The 24,678-nt window shown below is 40.3% G+C and overlaps 2 protein-coding genes across 6 annotated transcripts; one reads left to right on the forward strand and one right to left on the reverse strand.

The window, feature by feature from the left end:
- Positions 1–102: 102 nt before the first annotated feature.
- Positions 103–18,090, reverse strand: METTL9 (methyltransferase like 9). 5 transcript variants are annotated; one of them, XM_048961181.1, is made up of 6 exons: positions 17,784–18,090; positions 14,063–14,253; positions 11,640–11,849; positions 10,457–10,641; positions 5,989–6,123; positions 716–829 (listed from the first exon to the last, which is right to left on the reverse strand). In XM_048961181.1, the coding sequence occupies exons 1-5, from the start codon at positions 17,949–17,951 to the stop codon at positions 5,993–5,995; spliced, it is 885 nt and encodes a 294-aa protein (XP_048817138.1). In that variant the 5' UTR covers positions 17,952–18,090; the 3' UTR covers positions 716–829; positions 5,989–5,992. The 5 variants fall into 5 exon arrangements, 4 of the variants coding, with proteins under 4 accessions (XP_048817137.1, XP_048817136.1, XP_048817139.1 ...); XR_007379958.1 differs by lacking the exon at positions 5,989–6,123 and adding an exon at positions 10,123–10,199 and having other exon boundaries at positions 719–829; positions 17,784–18,080; XM_048961180.1 differs by lacking the exon at positions 5,989–6,123 and having other exon boundaries at positions 103–826; positions 17,784–18,080.
- On the forward strand, positions 873–7,054 carry IGSF6 (immunoglobulin superfamily member 6). The gene is made up of 6 exons (XM_048961183.1): positions 873–1,680; positions 3,001–3,354; positions 4,201–4,298; positions 5,182–5,238; positions 5,521–5,604; positions 6,627–7,054. The coding sequence occupies exons 1-6, from the start codon at positions 1,614–1,616 to the stop codon at positions 6,663–6,665; spliced, it is 699 nt and encodes a 232-aa protein (XP_048817140.1). The 5' UTR covers positions 873–1,613; the 3' UTR covers positions 6,666–7,054.
- Positions 18,091–24,678: the final 6,588 nt, after the last annotated feature.

Below are 24,678 nucleotides of genomic sequence, written 5' to 3' on the forward strand. Positions count from 1 at the left end.
GTTGTGTTGCCACTGCGAGCTCAATTCTCAACGCAAAAAGCTGCTGCTGTGAACAAGCATGACTATGGTTACAAAAACGAACACAAAAGTTAATGCAAAAAGTCATCTCAAAAAAGTTTATTAGCATGAATAAAAACGTGAAGAATGACAGTAAGTGAGAAAGTAACTTAGCATGGAAGAATATCCATTTAAACAGTTTATAATCAGCAAGGTTTGAAATAAATGGATAACTTTATTGCCAGATTTCAAGTGATTTCTTGAACAACAATTTGTGTTGTATCAGATTCCTCACTAGAACTATTGCTTCTGTTTGGATCTGATCCCTGTTGCAGGTAAGAATTTAAAAAATATCCCCTGTTACTGCTGGGCTGCAGAATGCATTGTTGGTTTAAGAGCTGATAAAAAAAATTCTCATCCAAAGTCTCCATTTCAAAATTAAAAACAAAATTTTCCTAATCACACTACAAAGAAATACATTAGTATTTTGGCCATTAAAATTCTTACATAGTACTTAGTTATCATGGCAATCCCACAAATTCCCTCCCTTCACGGAACCGTAGATCAAATCTCTCTTTCAGAGGCTGCTTCTTGGCTTTGATTCTGGAGATTTACTTCATGTAGGCTTACACGGGCTTCAGGACAAAGACAGCATCATCTAGTACATAGTAGTCATTATACATATCACCTTCACATAGGTATGGCAGTCTGGTGAAAGCCTCTATGGCAAAACCAGCTTTACCGAACACTTCTGGCAGGCTATTAACCTGTTCTTCCCAAGTACGCCCTTTGATTTCCAAAACTTCTGAGGGCTTTTCCCACTTGCCACCTACTGAGAAAAGAAAACAAGTTTTGTTTCAGTTATAAAGTAAACTTAATTGTGTGCTGTATTTTCTTTCAGAAATTACACTGCATAGACTGCAATCCATTCATTCAAATACAAGGTTGACAAGCCATTTGTAGAGCTGCTGATAGATCAATTCAAGGTTTTTCAGAAGAACAAGCAGCTCCAAAACTAAAACTGAAAAGGACCCTCCATCACTGAGACTGGTGTTCAGCAGCCATGGACAGACGGACAATTTAACAAAGATCTTTTCCAGCACTGTATTTTTTTCTTTATGCCTACAGTTTGGCCAAAAAATTACCATCAAGTAATTACATACATAGAGATAGCAAGTTGAAAAATCATGATTTGCTGAGCAGTTTTCAGTGGTAAACTATTTTGCTGGTTAGATAAGGAATGGCGACAGAATTTGTTGTGGAATGGACACTTACAAGCTGACGTAACAAAGATAGTTTAAAGCCACATAAAAATAAGAAACTGAATGCAATGTATTACGCTGAAAAATGTCTTACTTGCTTTATACAATGAATAAATCTGAAGTACTACAGGCAGAACTCTCAGTTCGAAGTTCAGAAGCGTTCACTCACTTTCAAAGTAATGTGGAAACACTTTCTGGTGTGTGCTGTACATTTAGCATGTTTGCTAAACGCAACAGTAAAGCCCCTTCTAAACAGGAAGTTCTAAATCTCGTGACTCAGAGTGTTCTGCAACTCCAGATATTTCCTAAGTTCCTCTTCCTTTGAGCAGAATACTTCTCAGAAAGATACAAGAAATGGCATCTGTCAACAAATTCCAAAAACTGCTGGTGCTGGCACTCGACTGGATTCTGTACAGTATTGGTAAGACTTCTTTTTTTTCTAAGCTTCTTTCTACCTTCTCATGTAACCGAATATACAGGATTAAAAATGTTGTGGCTATGATCTGCAACATAGTATAGTAGAAGTATAGTAAAATGCTCTGCTAAGAGTTGATTTCTTCTATATTCATGCAACTTCCAAAACAAATAACTCTTTACAAATATCTTTTCTTTCAAAGTCTGAAATGCTTCTGTAATCTATGATTTTTTGAGTCAAATCCTACTGTACTCCCCTGCAAGGAATGCTCCAGCAGCAGCAGCATGGCTTCAGTGCCACTGTGTTTGTTTGGGAGGAGGGTTTAGGCAGCCTGGCTACTGAAACCATGGAGTTCTGCCCTGTAAGGCCAGAGCACAAAAGCGAGCTGTAAAAGGAGATGATAACTGCTGGAGCACAGCGTTCTTCACCACGCAGAATGTAACTGACGACTTACACCACTACAGTCTTCAGATTGCTGCAGCTGCTATGGAGTGGCTCTGATGTTGATTTGACAGAATTTCATTTCATTCCAGACACAAATCTGCTTGAATCTGGTCCATAAAACATTCAGTGAGAGAAATGATGAAGGGACAGTGCTGACTGTACACAGTAGAGCCTTACAGATGGCGTATCAGCACACTCATTAAGACAAACACCAGTTTATTCTAATTTGTTACTTTCTAGAGCACAGGAGAGGACGCTGCTAAGCTATTTTCATGTTCACTGCCTAAGCTCAATTCCATTTTTTAAATAATTAAGCAATGTGAATAAAATTAGATATACCTAAAGTATTTAAATAATGTTTCAAGTTTTTATTGAACTTTAAAACAAAAGTAAATCTGCCTGACCAGTCATATTAAGCCTAACATTTCAGTTCCTTAATTAGAATTCTCCCTGATTAATCTTCCTGTTTTCTCTACGCATATTTTTAAATGCCAGAACTAACAAGCAATATTGTTATCCCTAGAAACCCAGAGTCAATATGAGCAACGAAGTGGAATAATGCCTAGGAATTATTAAGAATTCTTCCCAATGTTACAAAAGTGCTAAGTTTTAAAAGTCTTAGTTTCTGATATTTCTGCTGCCTCCATCAGGCAGTCTCACTGGACTCCCAGATGTGGGAGAAGAAAGAGAAACCCTTGGTGAAATACATCACTGAGTATTTATGTGTAAGTCACCCACCCCATCCTAAACATTCAAAGTCTGAAACGCATTTTTCTCCATTCCCACCCACCTCTCTGCATGAACCATAAGCAGCTCTTTTGTTTCTTTTAAATGATGCTTTGCTATCTCACTGTCACTCACGTGGCTGTTTATTCTCAACAGGTGCTACAGGTAACTGCCATGTCACTGTAACACAGCCCAGGTTCCAGGAAGCCGAACACTCAGCGCACACTGCGCTCCTAACGTGTGCTTTCTCTGCCCATGGATGCTCCCCATCTCAGCCTCAAGTTCTATGGTTTCGCTTTTTTACTAACAGACATGAGGATCTGTGCACTCCTGAATGCACGAATCGCCAGAAGTTCCAAGTGCATACATCATCAGAAAATAACTACTGGCTTCAAATCAACAACCTGACTGTAAACGACAGTGCTCTTTATTTCTGTGGGATAGCATTTGCAGATTCAGGCTCATCCCATTCTAAGCAAACAGGAGATGGAACAGTACTGACAAAAAGAGGTCAGTTCGTTATTCATTCCTAAAGAACGGTTAAAAGAAGTATATTTTCTTTCCTAAATACTCTATTTAAATGCTTAAAATAGCATTTAAGATAGAAATACCAACCAAAACGTCAGAGGAGTATGACTTAATACTAATTGTGAGGCTATAGTGGGATTCTACAAATAAGCACCTCAGTGTCATTTGCTTACTAGACTGTTCTGTCACATGATGCAAATGACTCCAGAATTCCACTACAGGAAGAAATTTGCTACCTAGCCATACTGTGCACCTCCTACATCAAAACTTGGATGGCTACTAGAAAGGAAGTAGCAAGTGAGAAGTACAGAAACTAACATTTATTGAAAATACATCCAACAGAGAACAGGGTTTCAGGACTGGGGATTCACAGTGCCAGCTCGAGCCAAAAGTTTTAGTCCTATACCTCTGCAATGTTTGCCATCTAGTTAAAAGATGATGTGACTTCATTCATTACACTTCAATTTTACATGGTTAAATAAAAGAAAACTAGCAGGATTATTATTTCCCCCTCTATCCTTCCTTCCCCAGCCTAGTTTTATTTCTAAACAAAGGCCTAAACGGTTTTATTCAGATGTTCTTTAATTACAGCAGAATACTGGGTTTTATTCTCTATCCCCTAAGGAAGTGTTTATAATCAGAAATAACAAGTCTCCACTGCCCTTGCAGGTGATCGTACTAAGAAATTTAGATCGGAAATTAGTTTTAAAAAATTACATTAAGTTTTTTAATTCTGCAGAGGAAGGGGGCTGATAGGCAGAGTTATAAGGAAATTACTTGACTCATAAAAACTGTTTGTTACTCTAACTCTCACTTCTAACTAAGCAGAGAGGCACAACACTGAAGAGTTCAACTCCATGATCATCATCTCAACGTTACTGCTGCTATATAGCATTACTGCATTCACAATCCTTGCAGCCCACAAGGTAGGCTCAAACCAATTTTGTTACTGAACTTTAAGCAGTCCCAGCACCTCCACAAGGAGAATGAATTCCCAGCTTCCATAACATCTGTAGTTACAGCAATGTGGTTGGTTGAGTGAAGTTCATACGTTGCACACATCTGTCTGCAATCACATTTTCTTTTTTAAATGAAATGCCTTAAATTTAAAAAAAAAAAAAAAAAAAAAAAAAAAAAAAAGGCTAAAATTATACTGAGTGTTTTAATCAGCAGGTGGGAGACTATTTATTAATGCACACACAAAAAGTAGAGCTAGAAATTACCACAAGTCATTAACTCTCTGGATTGGCTTCCATTAGAAGCAAAATAATTTAAATTCAATGCCAACACATTTGTGAGCTAACCGTTAGTAAACTGACTTTACTTGTATAAAGAAATTGTCTTCATCCATTGTGCAAACACAGACATTGGTAAAACTGATGCATATAGGAGCACATGTGAATATGGACTTTACAGCTGTATGTGGTACAGCATGGCTCCTGGCTGTAGTGACAGCTGTCTAACCAAAGACAGGAAGCTTGTTGTTGTTTTGTTCCCTGAATACTTCAGGGGAAAAAAATCAATTGCCTTTTTCACTAGGAGAAAAGCTGCTATCTTACTTCTGACAACTTGGCCGTGCTTCAGGCAGGTTCTGTTGTACACAAAATATTTACATCATCTACTACAGAAAACAAAAAAGGCTGTATATGTTTGAAAACTCTTGATTTTTTCAACGTCACATAAGCAAATCTATTAAGTTGACTTTTATATATTCTCACCATAATAAGGCAACACTTCATTATTGTGCTATTTCACTTGTTGCTAAATCATCCCCTTGTTTTAATCATTTTTTATTCCCTCTCCTTCCAGTTAAAACGAAAGCTGCTAAATAGAAGTGGGAATGAAGGGCAGAGAACAGAGAACTGTGTACGTCATCACCGTCTGCTTTACCTATACTTTAGAGAGTAATAAAAAGCCATACTTGCTATTTAAATATCCATTAAAGAAGGTACACATGTTAAGAGATGTAGTATTAATCTAATTTAAACTCCTTGAGCTGCTGTAAGCTCCTAGAGCGTTATTTAGTAACTTTCCCAAATGCATACATTGGGAAAATAATCAGAACTATAAAAATGCAGCAAAAGATGCTTCTCCCAGCTGTAGCACTCAACTGCAGCACTAACCTAACATGTTTTAAATCCTTTACAGAAAGTCACTAGTGGCCGAAAAATTTTTCAAGCAATAGCCCAAGAACTTCAAAAGCAGCGTTATGCTGAGCACTGCCAGCAGCCTGTAAGTTTTATCTACGTGGGAAAAACAGACATACACAAGCTGTTGTATTTTTATATATATATATAATATGTACTTACACATATGTATCTATGCATGCACATACATGTGCATTTAACAATGAAGCCTCTGTAGGCTTGTATCCTGCCAAGAAGTTGCTCCAGCAAGTTGTTCTGGACTTTGATAAAACAAATTCATTAGGGCTCATTCTTGAAAACATTTCATTTGTAGTTCCTCTTGTGCCCTCAGGCCAGGGTGGTTCAATGACAGAACCATAAGAAAATTGTTTCAAAACACCTCTGTAACATTCTTACATATGTTTCCCCCAATTCAACATGTAGCCTAAATTAAGCAGTCAGTACCACTGGATAAAGCCACACAACTTACTTCATCATTCCAAATTTCCAGCACTAAGTCTTGAATGGCAATACAGCAAAAAAGTTTTGCATGTCATCAAAGATACAGAAGGCAATTTCAGAAGCCACAAGTACTCACAAGCAAAAAAAAGGCTTCCAAATGATCCTTCAAAAAAAAAAAAAAAAAAATCAGCTTCTCTTGAGAAACATTATAAATTCTTCCCTATTCTAAGCTTACACTGAGCTATTTCAGAGGTGTGATGCAAAAGAAAAAGGGAATAGAACAGCAAGTCAAGCACTTCTCCTCTAAACATTTTCACTTTACCTCTGTACCACCCTAATTGATGTCCTCTGTGATTATCCTTTAAAGACTTCAAGTCCCTGCTGACTTAATCCTTGGTTTGAGTGTCAGACATGAACACAGTGAAAATATAGGATATGTCTTAATGCCTCTGTGCTCTCTGAGGAGTAAGAGAAGGCAAGAGGAAAAAGAAACGTTTAGAAACCTGTAGGTACCATACAGCCAGACAGGTGACTTGATAAACAGGGAGGGAAGGAGTTTGCTGAAACAGTAAAGGGTGGAATTTACCTCTAAAAGGAAGTTCTGCATTTAAAAAAAAGCCAAAAACATTTGCATCAGTAGGTAAACACTTATACATTTTTCCCTAGGATCATTTGGAGGATGACACTGTTTATCAGAACAGATGAGTATCTGCTGCGTTTCCAATTTGTTGGATATGTTTGATGCAACTGAAGGGGCTGATGAACAAGTGAAGCTTTGTCACAGACTTACTTTCCTTTAAAACGCAAGGAGCAAAGTGTACAGGGCAGTGTTCTTTGAGAGTGCTGAAGAGATCATCAAAACCAACATTATGTCTGCTACACATTACTTCCCATTCCACAAGAACAAAAACAGCGGGAGAAGGCTTCATCTTTTAGAAGAGAACTGCTAATGCTTCATAAAAACTTCCCCTTTCAATTTAGATTTAATTCTACACATTTTTACATGAATGTCAATGCATTTCTTATATGTGAATTGTGCATTTGTGTAAGATGTACATGAATCAACAGCAACAAAATAAACTCATTACACAGTGGCGTTCAGTCTTCATTCATATTGGTGTGGTAGTTATAGTGGATAGACAAATGAAAAATTACTGAGTCTTACAGCAGCTTCCACAGCAAAGCAGATGTATTCTGTAGGTAGGCAAGCAGGAAAAAAAACTCACAACAGATAACATAAATGCACATACTATCATGCTAAAGCTCATTTGGGATGGGAACATCCCCCTAGCCTACCTAGGAAAGGAAGATGGCAGTCACTGTGAAAAGGCTGCTCTAGCAACTTGAACATCAATCACCAGCAACACAGCTCCTTTCCTCCAGCACTACCATCCAAAGTCAGGATTATCCGGAGTGCCAACCTTTGCTCACAGCAGATGCTGGCATGAACACAGAAGGGCACAGAAGTTACTAACCAGCTAATGTACAAAATCAGCACTTGGAGAAGTGACCTGCTGATGCCAGGCATACCTCCTGCTCAGGAATAACTGCATATGTCATTTAAATGAAGCAAGTACTGTAGTGCTACTTCACATTTCAGTGACATGAGAACTGACAGATCAGACAAAGCAAGGCCCCACCCAGCACAGCACTGTATTTCCAGATCTACTTAATACCAAACACTTCAGGAAAATGAAAAATGCACCTTCCTCTTCTTATCCCTATGAAGCAATCAAATAAAAACTAATGTGTTCAACAAGAACATTTCACAATCCCAGGCTGATAGTGTTGATTTTTTTCTGAACTTTGGTGGTGAGTTCAACTTTTATTTTGGAGAAACTTAAACCATTTTAGTTTATTATTTAGAACTGACTTTATACAAATGCAATGTCTGTATTAGGTACAAAGCATTTTATAATCACCCAATGGGATACCTACCAAAATTACTAAGTTAGACTAGTCACACAAGAGCATGTTATGTTATGATCCCATACCATTCATACAGCTTACGTGACAAATTTATACGTGAGCAGGAAGTGCATTACTTGTTCTACATGTGGAAAATAAAACTTCTGCGAAGAGCTGCATTTATGACTTAGCAACTGCAGACTCTAGGTGTCACTGTAATTCCAGAAACAGCACAGAAAAAAATGTTACCTCCCACTCTACCTCGCTTTGTTCTCTTTGGGCAGGCTTCGCATTGTCAGTTTCTGCAACTGCTGTCAAACTACACTAAGTGTAGTAACCCAGATATGTTTCATATCTCCAACTCTCAAAACTGGTCCCTACCTGACCCATCCCTGTCCATTCGTTCCCCACTTTAAAATTCAGAAATCTCCCCAAGCAGGTCCAAACTTTTAAATTAGCTGATACAAGGAGCAATCCAAGATCCATACAATTTTTTTTCTTATTATAAAGCTTACATACACATGTGACATTTAAGGTATCATCATGTAGAACAACAATGAAAATACTGGAATCTAAAATCTTTTGTATGTGATGAACACAGAATGGCTCTTCACTGTTTCTTTAAGCTATAGCTGAATAGATCTTAAGTTGGAAAGCTTCAGTGGAATGCCAATAACTTGTGCATTTAGTAACTTGCACTGTCCAGAAATGTTTATATAGGCCCATATCCACAACTGAGGTAAACAAAGTAAAGATGTTTTGAAGTTTCAGTCGATATTTACCAACTGGAACGCCGGAAATGATAATGGCATACTAAAGTTAATCTGTCACATGCTGCAGGTCACAGACAGCCACAAAACACCATCACTGCACTAGCTGAAAATTCTGACTAATCATTTACAAGTTGCCAGAATAAACCAAAGTTTGCATTCAGTTTACAGGCTATCTTAGCTGTTCTCGTTCAAAGTTGAAATCCACTCTAAGATCAGCAACCAGAGAACAGGTTTCTAGTCTCTCAGGATTTCCAAATTTAATATCCTACTCTATTCCCAGTATGCTGCAGGCAAATAATGATGGATTATAAATGGACTTGGAGTATTTTTTTCTTCCTGAATTTATCTACCTCCTGGTGAGTGAGGAAGTTACATGTGGTCTACCGTGGTTACCTAACAACACGCAGAAGAGTAGATACTGGGCGCAACAGTGATTGCAAAACACAATGACAACAGTTATGAAGGCACACAAACACAAATCACTCCTTGATTTCTGCTTCTAATACATTCATAGAAGTCTAGTGAGACAATGCTGTTACTTGGAATTTAAAACAATTTTAAGTTGCTCAGGGACATGATTTAGTGGAGGGTTGTTAGTTGGGGTAATACGGTTAGGTTGTGGTTGGACTCGATGATCTTTAAAGTCTTTTCTAACCTGAACAATTCTATGATCCTATGATTCTAAAGAGAGGAAGTGAAACAGTCCTACATTATAGGAACACAGCTGCAACCGAATCTGCTTGAAAATATCATACAGATGCATAAGTCAAACTCCTATCTCATTTAAGGCATACTCCTTTTTAGAACACCTACCAAACTACATGCTGAAATACTATGCTTTAAGCAGTTCTTCAAATTACATTATTTTTTTTTTTCCTTTGCCTGTCCCAATCCCCCTCCTTCCCCAGTGTTAATGGCATAAAGAAAAACAGATTTGCTTTGATTTATGATTTCCAAAATGCTAACATTATTAGCTCTGTACTTTCTGGGAGCACATATACTTCTGCTGACAATTCTTACTAGTCATGGACAGCCAATGTCCAAAGAATGACTGATGAACACCAGCCTTTAGAACTCAGACCTCCTTTAGAGTGCCTCAAGTTGAATCCCCACAAACACAGGCACCTTAAAGAAGCTTCTAGCCTCTTCTGATGTGCAGTCACAGAGAAAGATTCATCCGAAATGACTCTCATGCATTTCTCTAAAATGCAACTACAGGAAATAATGGAATGTCAGCAACAAATTTTACTTCTTATTCCAGTTATTATTACACTACTAATAATGGTTGGTATTTCCCATTAGTACATGGTCTGTATTTTACTCCAAGAGCTCATATTGGACAGCAAACATTATCTCCCTAGGAATTTTTAGGTGTAGTTCATCTGGAACGCTTGAAACAATTTGAGGTAAGCTGCTCTACTCAATACTACAGACAGTTCTGATGGATTTGTTCAACGGTTGCTAGAGACAACTGGGGTTACCTATGTGACAGCAGCAGAGGGCCCTAATCACAGATCAGTTTTCCCATGTTGCTCCAACACAGCTCAAATGTGGCAACCTGCAGAACAGGATATGTGACTTCAATATCTGAGCTTTTTGTTGGTGCCAACAGTGTATGCTGGGGAATTAAGAAAACGGCTCTTACCTCATGTGTCCTATTTACCTATCACTTCATACTTCTCAACAAGCACACTACAAGTTATTTATAAGTAAGTCAAATAAAAACATGTCAGTTATTTTAAAAACATCTAATTCAGAATACTGCAACCTACAAAAGCTTCTAGTTGCCTAAATAGCTACTATCCATGTACTTACCGTTTTCCACATACGGATGAAAAGGCAGAACTAATGCTAGGATGACTCTGCCTCTAGTTGGCTCCAGGACACTTCTAATATCTTTTAATACAGTCAGTGGCTGATCACAGCGATCCAGCAAATTCAAACAGCTGATAACATCATACTGAAATCCTGTGTTCTGCCATTCATTTATACCAAGCACCCTACAGAGAGAGAAAGAGATAAAGAACCACGTTCAGAGGGAATCAACCGAGGACAGAAATTCCCAATTATTGTGCTGGTAGCACAGAAAGGTCAGCCAACCAGGCAGTGAGGAAAAGCAGTTGCTTTATTCTAGTCTTATGGAATAGAAAACTACTCAATGATAGGCATGCCTATATATTCAGCCACACCTTCATACTGCCATATAAACATCAAGCTATTATTATTAAAGTCTGGTGTCCTAAATTAAAACTGAACTACTTCTCAAGTAACAACAAAGCTGAAATGTGATTAATGGTTTGTAGCATTTTAACCACCCTGACTTAGCAGTGTGCAAACCCAGTTGCTATTAACTGTCCACTTTTGGACAGGTATAGAAAAGAAAACCACAGTTCCTTCATTCTTCGTGTTGAAGTTTAGGGATACTAACCATTATTCAACCAGACCAGATCTGCTGCCTACAAGAACTTGCAGCCATTGTGACCGGAGCACAACTACGTTCTGACAGTGATGAGGTTTTTGTTACTAAGAACTGATCAATCTTAATGCTGAGAGCTAAGTATAATACAAGATTCTTTACAAAGCAGTCTACAATCATAACTTTGAATGATTAGGTACAGATACCTGAATAATCTGTCTGTAACTTTGCTTTGCTGTCCATCACTTCCTCTCGCAATTTTGAACTGTTCATTCATCAGTATCCAGATTTTGTCTAATTGTCTTGTTTAAAGCAATTTACACAAACTATGAAAAAACAGACTTCAAAACAGTGCTGCCAATTTTGTCTTAACTGGTAACAGGGGACATTTGCATAACAAAAGCCCTGTAACAAGGAACATCAGATGTGTTTGCTTTCTTGCTTTTGTATAGTTCAATCCTTTCCATAAAGATCAAACAATAGAAAAATTGACTGAAAATACTGGATGTTTATAAAATATTACAAAGACTATTTTGCAGTAATGTCTGCTATAAACAACGTAGGGAGCATCCAGAACAATACCTGTATTTTTTCTTCTGAAGCTGCCATATCATAGTTTCAGACAACTCAGTGGCATAGATCTCTTCAAAGTGAGGACTCATGACTTTAGTAACCTCTCCATCTCCAGCTCCTAAATCAAGAAGTCTGTGGGATTTCCATTCTGGATTTATTTTAAGCAGTCTTTGAAATTGTTCTGGGGAAAACACAAACATTGAGCCCCTTCCCAGCAGCCTGCAAGGTAAAGATGAGAAACATTCAATTTCATACAAGCTTGAGCAGGAAGGACAACGAAGTAATTTAAAATGTGCTTGGGCAGCAATCAGTCACACCAAATAGATAAGGTCACTGCTCAGAGAAATTTACAAATTCAGTTCAACTTGCCTTCTACTTGTCAGAGATCACACAAACACATCTACATGCAGTTTTAGTGGCTAAGACTTCAGGAGGGATTTGATCAGGAAAAGAAGAGCTTGCAGGCTGCAGAGCAAGAAAATGATCACATACAAAAAAGCAGGGAGGGGGAAGATAAAGACTAAGCCTTATTTGTCATGTTTGCAGATCTGAATCGCTCCCACCTACCTAAAAAGGAGAAAGAAGGCAGAGCAAAGGAGACAGCAAAACAACTGCAGACAGAAGCATGCACAGAGAATAAGGAATAGGATTTGGAATTAGGAGGGATGGCAGGGAAGAGATTTAAAGAAAGCATGGGGATAACACTGCTGGAGTGGCAAAAGAAAAGACTTCTTAATTGTGTGTTACAATAGCTTTTGCTGCTATCTGCAGACCCTGCATTTAACACGATGAGCCGTCAAACGGCAAATAGGTGACTCATTAAGGCATTGGGTAGAGGTGACATCTGGATTCTTTATGGATCACGGCAACGGCACACACACCCAGAAGTGACTGAAGGCTACACAGTGACAGATTGCTGCTGCCATAGCAGAATTCAGAAGATGAGAGTTAGGAGAACAAGCAGAGGAAAAAAAGAACGGGTCAATGACAGATTACAGGTAGTAAAAAATATATATTATTTAAACTCATGTTGGATAGGAGGTTAAATTTAAGAAAGAAAATGAACAGAAATCTTATGATCAAGAGGAAAAAAGGTAAACAGATAAAAAGGACGAAAAAATAAAAAATCTGAAAAATAAGAGGTCTAGAGAGACTATTAAAAACAAACACCACCAGGCTGTACAGGTATGTAGAAGAAACTGAAGTAAGATATTAAATATATTAAAAAAATCAAACAGAATACAACCAATCTATGCAGAATCCCTTTGCAGCACACATATCAGTCTACACTGTCTAAATGGCTCACCGTTATTATGCAGAACAGCACTATGAGGAGTTACTCAAAGCACTGAAGAGCCTTTGGGGGGAAAAAAAAGGCAAGAGAAAGACCATGAGAAGACCAAAGGAACCTTTATATAAGCCCACCAGTACTAAAAACACCACAGGAAGCTCAGAGACATCTGGTTAGAAAAGAAAGATTATTTTCCTAGCCCTAGTAGCCAGCTACTGTCCTCAAATCAGACTGTTCTGAAATATGTAAAGATGTGGGGATGGTGGAGAAATGGGACAAATGCAACAAAATGCATTGCTGATAGAGTCAAAAGTGCTAAGCTGTTACACAGGTCTGAGCAAAAGAGAAGTGAGAGAATAGAAACTGACTTCTTGGGGGGTAAAACATGAAAGCAGCCACAACCAGTTAACCTCTCCCACAGCCAATCACAGAGAGATCAATGCAGTGCGACCAGGAGAGTGATGCTTTGCAAAATTCTCCTTTCCCACCTCACTGATGTTCATCAGCCAAACGCACCACACCAGAAGCTACCTGTTCATGTATGGCTTCTACACAAACCATGATGAAATTAAGTTTTAACGGATAAGACAGAGGATAAAATCCCATTCCATGCAAGTGTTACAAGACTTCACTCAGCAACTTCAGCATCGTTTAGAAATCTGCCTAATTTTGCATCAGGTATGTCCATAAGCCTTAGCTGCAATGCAGAACTAACTGGACACAGCCACCTTCAATGAGGACAACCACAATGGGAAATGCTACAGATACGGCAGCAGATAAAGGGCAAGGAGAAGGGAAAAAAAGCAGAGAGGAGGACATCATCTAGCACAAAGAAAATACTCTCTTATTTAAGAGGATAATCAGAAGAAAATTAAGTAATGATTACAAAATACAATTAGAATACTCTGCCTCTCTCCTGACTAATTGCTAACACTCCCTCTGCCTTGCTCATACTGGAAATGGTGTTGTTTAATTAAGAGGTTTAGGGGAAGAGCACAGTAGGGCTTTGCAGACGTTAGTCTGACAAAGGGAAAAGCGTAGAACCTTAAGGAAAGCCGACAGGTCAAGAAGTAGGGCTGAACACCTGAAAAACCTACATCCAAAACGTATGCAGTTTACCTAAGATTGACTTTTCACTTACCCATTGATAGATGTTCTAGACATAAAAAGGCTAAAAATTGAGGACACAAAAGAGTGATAGAGCTGGATAAACAGCCAGCCTGATTTTTCAATGCTGTTGTTTAAGAAGATCTGCGTTCCTTGGTCAAGGTAACTCTGGACAAAAATAGGCTGAAGGGATTCAGACAACTGTTCTGTGTTGCAGACATACCACTAGAGAAAGAGACAAAGGATCATTAAAAAGTTCAGCAATATAAAAATAGAATAGTTAAAAAGAAATTAAAACAAAGAGAGCTATTATCAGTTTCTATAAATATAAAAATTTAGCTTTCCTTCAAGACTTTTAAACAGGCTTCAGGATTAATTAACTCAGATACAACCCGCAATCAAGTGTGAACAGACGACTCTATAAATAACACTTAAAATTTTATCCTCATCACTACATGGTACTTCAAAGAATTTTGTAAAACAACTTCACTATGGAACAGCACCACACCGGTACAACAGTATGGAGTGGGGCAGGGTTGTTTTCTGTCTCTGCTCCTAATTTGTCACTGTATTCCCTGGAAAGATATCAGGAGGTGCATTTGAAATATTTTTCCCAGGAAGAGATAGAGAATCCCATCAATACTTTGAAGAGGTGCTCATCTGTCATTTTGCACTACTGGCCTACACTTCACTTACTAGTGCCAGCAAGAACGTCCACAAGCCTTTCACAACCATTTTGTCAATAAAGCTTACCCCATTATCTCTACTAATAAAATAATCAGGTTCTCGCATCTAAGAAATCATCAGTATCAGCTCAAAGACAGTTCTATACCTTCTTATTTGCAGAACACAAAGCCTGAGTAAAAAGTAGGCTCATGATTACTTTCAACCTGAGTTACCTGGTAACAACCAGTCCTATACAAACTTATCACCCCCTTAAACCTCACAGTAATGTTTCCTAATCTGTCTGCCTGTGTTTATGGTGCAGATAAAAAGTCACAGGTATGCTAAAAAGGTGTGTAGATTTTCATCAGAAACTTCTAAAAGTGCAGTGCTAAGGGCAGTACATGGCCAGCTGGGGTAACCTCACAATGATTCTCACCTAAAGCACTGTCTGGAGCCACACTATGAAGAATACATCATGGTCCCTTCACGTTTGCAGTATGACAGAGAACAGTCAGTTACTGCATGTTTACAGTGTTGAGCAGCACAGTGCAACTTCCAGTCACTACAGTAACACGAATGATAAGGGTACAGGACTCTCCTTTCAGTATCCTGCTGCTCCACAGTAACAGTGCTGGCAAGCAGAGGGAAGCAGACAGCTGTAACAGGTCCGTGGGGCTGGATTCATTAACAGAGGCTCCACCAAACAACATCAGTGCAGCAAGGTGTTCCAAGAGCCTCCAGCAGAGGAGCAAACATACTCCAGCTTAAGTCTATTCTGAACTACTTGCACTCTGGCTAAGCTTCTGACAGCAGTACTTCCAAGCACACATCATCTTTTCCTCCCAAACCCGCACTGCATTGCAGAGCCTGGCACAAGGATCCTCAGCACTGCTATCTACCGGTTTGGGTCTTTTCTCACTGCAGCACAGATTAGGGACTCCCAAAAAGAAATAGCAAACAGTGAAAAAGCACTCAAGCCAGCATACTTTGCCCATCCATCTGCAGATGGCAGGAGAGGACAGATTCATGGAGCTGATGAGCAGGCTGGGATGAGTGTCAGCTCCAGCAGTTATTTGAGGCTGCTGCAGGTGCAGAGCAGTTCCTCACATTGCCATTTTCAATGGAGAAGGAAATGCATCCCAGTACCAAAGCTGTGGGAAACACGGACTTTGATTCTTAGGAGGTATGAACGCCCATTTGCAGTACCTGAACTCACACACCTTGGTTCTGCACTGACCTCTATTACTGACAGTTTCAGGATCAAGCACAGAAACCAACTGCCCTACAGTTCCTGTCCCTAAGACTCCTGAACACTGATGTATATTAATATAACCATTGGCAAAACAATGGTGACAACTGTGAGAAGTTATTTCCAGAATTTAGACGAGGGCTGTGAACAATGCCCAATTCCTTCACGGTTAAGCTTGCAAATAACAGTACTGGCTAAAACACCTATAACTATATAATGCCTGTGAGTATTAGAAGTGATTCCAAATTACAGAGAAAAAAAACAAAATCCATCCAAAATTCAAATAAAATAAGTGGTGAAAAACAGCTTAATTCTGGAACTAAATCCTCAAAATAGAACTTGCTTTTGTATTCCTCCATGCCCAATTCCTCAACAGCTCTTTTAATGCCACAAGTTTCACAACAGAAAGCACATCAATCTGGTACAGCACAATGGTAGAAAAACTACAGCATATCAAAGAAATCTAAGTTTTAAGTCACATAATAAAAATTACTACTGCCTAGTACTGAAAGAAAACAAGAACACACATTTTTAAACTAACTTACATAAAACTAACAAAATCGGTGAAACTGCTGAGGAGGCCCTGTTCCAAGGACTTAACACGCAACCCCAACTCATGAATAATGCCAGGTCTGTAACCCTAAGTCTTACTAAGCTTACCAGATGATCAGTACAATAAAGTTGAAAACCAAATCCAGTGAAGTGGAAGCAGAGGCTGCTGACAATCTACCTGTGAGTGACACCACTGCCTTCACAGCATGTTTTCTCGATCGACTTATCTTTCCAGTACAGTTTTTAAACAGGAAACATTTGCAAGTTTTCTTCATTCAGCAGAAAGAAGGTTCTTTCTGTAAGCCCAGCCTTAGTTTCTGTCATTCCACCCACTGAATTACCCAAACGCAGCTGAGCTCCCTCACCCCAGCACCGGGCTCACTGGCAGCAGGGCTCCGGCTGTCACTGCCCACTCAGAGCACGAAAACCCTCCAGTAACGGATCAGCCTGAAGAACTAGCATGTACGAGCAACCCTCGAGTACTTACATCACATCTTCATTAGCTCAGCTATACATATTTGACTTAGATAAAACACCTTCCTTCAGCTCTGCACGAGTTACTGCCCTCCTGAACTCCTGCCGGATTTTCGATAGCATTTCAGCAAACCGTAGCACAGACCCGACCATATCTGAAAAGCAATCCCACCTCAGAGCCACCGAACGGCCTCGGCGTGGCTCCGACTCCCCCGCAGGCTCCCTTCGCCGTGCCCGCGCCGCCAAACACAGCGCTGACCTTTCACTGCAGTTCTGTCACCCTGCAAACTCCACTTTGTCACCTACCGCCGCTCGAGGCCTCCGCGAGCATTGTCGCTTTTCGCACCCGCAGGAACGTCCTTCCTTCACGACACGCCGGCACTGACACGGCGCCCGCGCGACCGCAACTCCACCGCGTCCACCGCACCGCGCAGACTTCGCCCAGGCTGCGTTCGCTCAGCGGGACGAGCGGCACGGCGGCTCAGTCAGGCCGGCAGTCCTGGCCGCGCCGCCGCGGCCCCGGGACGCCGACACGGCTTTCTCCGGCCGCCCTTCCCCCCGCCTCTCACCCGAGGAGCGCACGTCAACTTTCTCGCCGGGAGGACGCGGCCGCCGCCGTTCTTTGTCTCGCTCGGGCCCGCGGCCCCTCGGCCGGCACAGGGCCGCTCCCCGCCCCGGTACCTCGGGCCGCCCGGCCCCCGCCCGCCGCCTCCCGCGGCGCTGCCCCGCTCCTGCAGGGCCCGGCGGGCGCGAGGAGGGGGAGCGGAGGGGCGGGGAGGGCGGGGCAGGGCAAGCGGAGGCCGCTCGGCCGTACCTGGTGGTTTTCCCCGGCGCCCGGCGGGCCGTGGCTGCCCATCATATTCGCGTAGAGGGACCTGGATAGAGGGCTCCGCAGGTACCTGGCGGGGCCGGCCCACATGCTCCTCCTCAGCGCCCACAGGAGCAGGGTGTAGCAGCCCAGCCAGCACGGCCACAGTCTCATCGGGGGACGGGGCGCGCAGTCACCCCCTCCCGCGGCCGCCTCCCCTCTCCACGGCAGCGGCGGCGCGCAGCCCGCCGAGCTCGGCGCCCTGCCGGGGCCCGCTCGCACACCTCAGGGCGGAACGCGGCGCCGCGGCGGCGGGGCCCGGCCGGACCGCTTCGCTGCGACACGCCGAGGCCCGGCGCGCACCCGCTCCGTCCCTTTCTCTCGCCGATCGCGGGGCGGGCGGGGCGCCGCTGTCGAACCGCAGAGCGGCGAATGGCGGCGTTCGATCCGCGCCGCTCCCACAAAGGTGGCGGTCCCTCTCCGAGGCTCGCACCGCCTCCCTCGGGCGCGCACGTGCGTGGCCCCGCCCCGCCCTCACACCCGCGTGCGCCCGCGCGGAGCAGCCGGAGCTCGAGGCGCTGAGGCGTGGAGGAGCTGAGGGGAAAAAAGCGGGGTTTGCATTGCAGGCCTTAACTCACCGATTCATTCCTGTCGGAAAAGACCTCTAAGATGGCCGAGTCCAACCCAAACCATCTGCACCCTGCCACTGACCTCAGTGTCACATCCCCGCTGTTCTTGAACACCTCCAGGGATGGCGACCACGTCTAACTGTGCAGCCCGTGCCAGTGCCTCACTGCTCCTGAGATTTTTCCTAACATCCAACCTCAACCATCTCCGGTGCAACTTAAGGCCATCATCTCTTACCATATTAGCAGAACAAAAGCCCCAGTTCCTGTAGGTTTGGTTACATGTTACACCACTCTTCTCACTTATGTTTGAACAAACTTATTTGTACTAAGATAGTGAGGAATACCACATCCAGTGGAAAATAAGTGCAAAGCGAGACAAAGCCTCTCTCATTAGTTGAGATTCCACCTGTGAATTCCATCTGAATGCATCAGGGCTATTGCTTCTAGCCTCTCAGAAGAATGTTTCTTAACAACCACTGAAGAAAGCAATCTCTTTCCTTCAGATCCAGTTTGAAAGTCCACCATCCTCATATCCTGATAGAAAGACGTGGGAAGTCAAACCAGCACAGGACACAGCATCTACCGCCTGGGAGACTCTCTGATCAAGAACTGATCAAATCCAGCCTTGGAAATCAACTTATTTTTTCCTCCGGGAATAAAACAGCTTTATAATCAAAATCCAAGGTGAAAAACGCTAAATTTGCTGCTTACTTACAGCATCTACTGCAATCTACTGGAATCTACTAGATTTAACAGACATCTACTTGCAGTGTGTAAATAAATACATAAGATTAGTTTAATTACATGTTGGTGACAAGGAAACATTTTATCACATGTAAAATACAGATAATTAGTTTCATACTGAATAAGAGATACACTAGCTTTTACCTTTGTATTGTTAATATAGAAACTGGGTATGTTTTAATAAGACATTTCAAGCTTCCTGCTCGGGGTTACATTTGTCATTTATATTCTGCTGCAGTAGCTGGACCATAAGCATATTTTTCTCTTGACAGGCCATAAGGAAAGCACTATTTGCACACATTTAGGTAGTAATTCTGATTTGTTATTTGCACATCTGCTGGTGGAACTGTACCCTGCATCAATTGCTGGACAATCTAAGAATTGTTACATACTCATTGTGTATGTATACATCATTCAAAGCAATGAGCATGCTGGGGGAGGATTTTTTAAAAAAATAATCATTTCTCCTTTTTCCTTAACTTTTTAGATAGTATTTCTATAGCTGATTTAATACTTGGGCTGCAAAAGGTCCAAAACATACCCAGAGGTTTTGAATACCTACCTAAGAAGGGAGTGTTTTTAAGACAGTCTTAAGTATTCCAGGACATAAATCTGCAATTTTCCCAATTGAGCACAGAAATATAACAACTTCATCTTCTATTACTATTACAAGTAAGAAAGTGACTGCTAGAAAGTGGGCTGTAAGAGAATCAAAATTGATGCCTTTAGGAGAAAGGATTTTAGATAAGGTAAGCTAGGAAATCCAGTTCTTTCACAAATGCCTCCTGGTGTCTGCAGGTCCATCCAACTCTTCAGGCTGGACACGACTGAGACTCCCCCAGTCTTGGTTGTATGTTCCTTTACAAAACCTTCTTCCTGAGCTGATAGGATAGAGCTCATAATTATCTGTGGAGATGTGGCTTATCTTAACTGTTCCCTCCCTTCCTTCTTGTCTTTCCTGACAGCTCCGATTAAGATACACAACTGTACTCTAATGTAAACATCCCACTAGCCATATCAACCTAATGTATTCATGAATTACTGAGCAGATTCAAAGTCACAGCAGGATATTAAAAAGGACATTTTGTACAAAACAAGAACAGAGCCAGCTGTAAACTCCACAAAAAAAGAATCTGTTTTTTTTCCTACCTAAATACTCTTTGATGTCATTTACTTTTCTCCAGATGATAACTAATCACATAGTAACATTTCTTATATTAAACAATATCACTTTAAATCTGATAGACACCTTTACTTATCAATTTTCAATAAATATATTACTGTACTATTGTGTATTATTGTGTCATATTCTCTATTAAGATCAAAATTCTCAGAATTTATAAAGAAACTCCATGAAGTAATGATATTAAAGCATCACACTTCCCATTCTCTGAAGTTATCAAAACAACTCCTATTCTATCTCATACATACTTACATTTCCATTATCATTATGAAGCTATTTTAAACACTGTTAAACTATCAAGAATAAATGGTGGCATTTTTCCAGCAGTAAGACTTCAAACTCAGATACTAGGAGCTAACAGGGAGAGAAAGCAGGCAAACCAGCTGTTAAAAGACACTGAGCTTTTGAATTTGATCATCCTTTACTTGATTCATGGCCAAAAACAATTGTGTTGGTTTAGCAAAGGATAACAAAGTTTAATGAATGACAGAGAAATGGAGAAAAAATTATGTCAATCATAAAATACTGTCAACTTCCTATCACTATTTCATATAGTAAGACTTCCACCTCAATTAAAGCTGGCTATTCACTTCTTTTTTAGACTGATTATGGGTGTGATTAAATACGCTTTCTTTCTCCTGCCCTCATAGCAAGAGTATTAGGACAGCATGTGTGAAACAGAGATAGGATTCAATGTTCCTGAAATTGTATAAAAACCTTTATTCTAGAAAAATCACAGGATCAATTCAAAAACTTGCCTGAAGACATTTTTGTAAGGCTAAATCAGAAATTAACACCAACTGGATGAATCATTAATTCATTAAATTCAACGGTGAGCAAAAACAAATTTGCCAATCTAAAACTACTAAGCGGGTAGAGTGTGACTTAATGTGTGCACTAGGATTTGAACCAACTAAGTGAACACTGCTCTATCCATATGTTCTTCTTTCCACAGTGACGTTTTGTATAAGCTAACAACGCTGCACCTCAAAACAATTTTCCCATTCAAAAAGCCAGGAACTACATCTACCTGCCACCAAGTGCAGACATTTTGAAAGCCAAGAGGAAGTATGGAGTCTTTTCCGTAACACCTAATTGAATAACATTCTAATCTTTTTCTAATTTAGTTTTACAGAGATTTTTTATAGGACCTCTTCCTGTAGCAGCTGGCAGATTTGAGTTGATACTGGTCAGCAGGACACCAGCTCCATCTTTTTCTTCATCTCTCTGCCATCCCTGAGGGATGTCCCTCTGGGCTCTTATGGCCTAACCTCAGAGAGCTGACATTTTATCAGGTATGACAGAATTCATCCTCCACCTTTCGGTCAGGTTAAGAACATACATCCCTCAAATTCCAAGTGCTGAGTTGGGATTCCCTCACCTGATCTGCCATATCCGTTCTTCAAAGTAGGTAACAGTGACCAGTATGTATCAAAAACGACCTCAGTAGCAATTATGGACAAAGCACAATACATTTAAATAACTCAACTCAAAAACCCCTCTATATAGGCTCATCATTAAGGCTGAACGTGGATTGTTACATTCATTACAGAGAAGGGTGCAATATTATTGAAGTGGCTCAAACTGTATTTGGTCTGACAGTCCACTGAAGGCAATCTTGCTTTTTCACATTTAAAATAGGCTAAGTCCTTTGTGGTGTGGTTCATCAGATGATTTAATGACCAACAGTTAAATACTTAGTGTGCAGCTGCCATGTGACTATTCTGGATTGAAAAGGGAGTCCACGTCAGGATCTGTACGACTGCAATGCAAAGTGGAACCAGACAGATCAAATAGAACATGGCGTCATGAAGACCTAAAAACAGGCTGGTGAAAAACATGAAAACACAGCTTTCAAGATGAGGAAGATAAACAATTGATTTCTATGGTCATTTCATAACAAATTATTTTAAATCATTTATCTTAAATATTCACATACACATTACTGTGAACAATCAATTCTAAATAGAGGAAATATCTCGGATATCAAATATATTTCCAGTATATTTTCTGATTCTACATACAGATATATATTTTATAGTGTTTACTTCTCTCATAATTGCTGAGAGGAAATGAGATAACTACTTTACTACACATCTGTGTTATTTAATACAGAAAATAATTTAAAGCAATGTGATTCAATTATAGAACAGAGCATCAGAAAAGGTTTAGTGACACTGAATGTTCTGGAAGAGAAAGAAAAACTGTAGTAGAAACAAATATTTTAATATGAAATATTTCACATCTGAACTACTAGCTATCTACATAGTATGTTACCACAGCTGCTGAATGCAAGGTGGGAGTTATGATTAATGCTCAGGTATGGTGTAATTGCTTGAAATAGAAAGATTAATTTCATCTCATTGTTTTGAAATAAATTTTCACAAGATAATGGAAGCCACTGACATAATACACAGATTCTCATTCATTTTCCTGAATAAATGGTATTTCTTGATCTAAATCTTAAGGAATAAAAGCATCATTAACTATGAATCAAAAAGGAGAATATGAGAGATAGATAACTTTTCTTGTGTTATCCAGTACGGTTTCTGACATCTTAAAGCACACATTCTGGCATTCACCTAGTAACTAGAATTATCTACTGACATTCTGTTCATTACTGAATTTTAATTTTTACTTAAATATCAGGAAAGTCAACTCAAGCTGAGAAACAGGACCTAAACTATCTTTCAGAAGATCAGTTCTTGTTATTTGCTTTTTTCTTAGCATTCAGGTATAAGGATTGGAGGCCCAGAACAGCTATGGACATGATGCAGAAAACCTTGAAATTTGTGAACAAAAGTCTTGTAAAATGGAGCAGGGTTTTCAATAAAATCTAAGAGTTTATCTAAATCATAAAAGAATGAACTCATCTCTCACTGTATTTAACAGAAGAATGCTCGCTATCTCCAACGTAACCCCAACACAGCCTAGATTTATTCCTCAGTACATACATGCCCACACCCACACTGATCACAATTTATCCCAAATCACGTACATGCTAATGCTCTGTAAGGAAACAAAAACCACAGGCTCTCAGATGAACTACATGATCACTTGGGCAATCACATTTAAGAAATGCAAACTGTTAACTAGCAGGTCACTGGTTCACAGCGACAACAATTTACCACTTGGAAGTTGTTTACTGGCCTGAATTCAATTGCATTTTCAGCACAAATAAAGAAGGGCCGCCTCATGCACACCACCATCACAACTGCCAATGGTTACTGATACCAGCAGCGCTGGCCGGGATGCCTTAGACAAATTTCTTACCCATCTGAAGTTGAAGACAGAACTCAGACACAGTTAACAGCGTGGTGGGGTTTGCACTTTGCCAGTTCTACACACTAAAGAGGACTGCAGTTTTAAACACTAAATTCTTCCATGTTTACACAAAACAAAGGACAAAAAAGAAAGAACATCTGCCAAATTACTGACTTTCACAAATGCAATCCTGATCTGGTTTCAGTGGAACAATACTGGTTTATGAAAATAATAACATCAATTGTGTTAAAACCTCAAGTTATGACAAATATCTAGAGAAAACAACGAATGGGAAAACTATTTCATTAAGGAGTTGGGATAAATCAAGAGCAGAGCTCATGTTTTGTCACAGTAATGAGTTGTACCAGTACCTAATGAAGTTTTCCATCTTCAGTCATTCTTTGCACATGCAGGAATAAAACACACAGTCTATCCCTAGGCTTCCCTCGGTCTGAACAGAAAGTGATGCAGTCCAGCAATTCAATACAAATGCATCAACAAAGTGCCGCTAAGAGCCCTTCACTGAAGGACAAGCTGAAAAGCAGGTTTGTAGAAGTTAACTGCTGTTGCAGTAGCTCTCCAGAAGAGGGCGTTTTGAAACTACATATCTTTTCAATTGCATAACAAAGCATAATAAGTAAAAAAATCAATCATAGGAGACAGGTAATATTTGATGTTACCATGATGAAGTAAAAGTACAAAACAAACAGGCAACAACAGCCACTCTGTCTACAAACTGTTCCTCAAACTTTAAGGATATCACATTAAAAAACAAAAGCAAAAATAATTCTGAAGCTGGCTTCCACTACAAAATGCTTAACTTATGTGGAGCTACAGCATCCCCTAAGAATGTGGCATAATTAATACATTAATGTATAATGCATTCAAAATCACAGAACTGGGTTCCTCCTAAGGAAGAAGCCATTTCTGATGTCTAAGGTACTGTCAGTGAGGCAGAACTGAATACTGGCACAGCTAAGTACGAAGGAGGCAATGCTGACGGTCAGCTGAAAGGTTTCAATACAGAGGAAGAGTAGAACAGACGAGGTCTCTGGAATGCTTGGATAAGTGAGCATATAAC

This window comes from Lagopus muta, chromosome 15, assembly GCF_023343835.1.
Source record: "Lagopus muta isolate bLagMut1 chromosome 15, bLagMut1 primary, whole genome shotgun sequence".
Classification (NCBI taxonomy): Eukaryota; Metazoa; Chordata; class Aves; order Galliformes; family Phasianidae; genus Lagopus; species Lagopus muta.

What these genes read in the sequence shown, in the direction of transcription:
- METTL9 (XM_048961179.1), bottom strand. Translation starts at nt 17,951, where the DNA reads ATGAGACTGTGGCCGTGCTGGCTGGGCTGCTACACCCTGCTCCTGTGG. An exon ending in GCGCCGGGGAAAACCACCAG is followed by an intron (nt 14,254 to 17,783) that starts GTACGGCCGAGC and finishes CTCTTTCTCTAG; the next exon opens with TGGTATGTCTGCAACACAGA. An exon ending in CTTCAGAAGAAAAAATACAG is followed by an intron (nt 10,642 to 11,639) that starts GTATTGTTCTGG and finishes CTCTCTCTGTAG; the next exon opens with GGTGCTTGGTATAAATGAAT.
- IGSF6 (XM_048961183.1), top strand. Translation starts at nt 1,614, where the DNA reads ATGGCATCTGTCAACAAATTCCAAAAACTGCTGGTGCTGGCACTCGAC. An exon ending in AACAGTACTGACAAAAAGAG is followed by an intron (nt 3,355 to 4,200) that starts GTCAGTTCGTTA and finishes CTAACTAAGCAG; the next exon opens with AGAGGCACAACACTGAAGAG. An exon ending in GGCAGAGAACAGAGAACTGT is followed by an intron (nt 5,239 to 5,520) that starts GTACGTCATCAC and finishes AATCCTTTACAG; the next exon opens with AAAGTCACTAGTGGCCGAAA.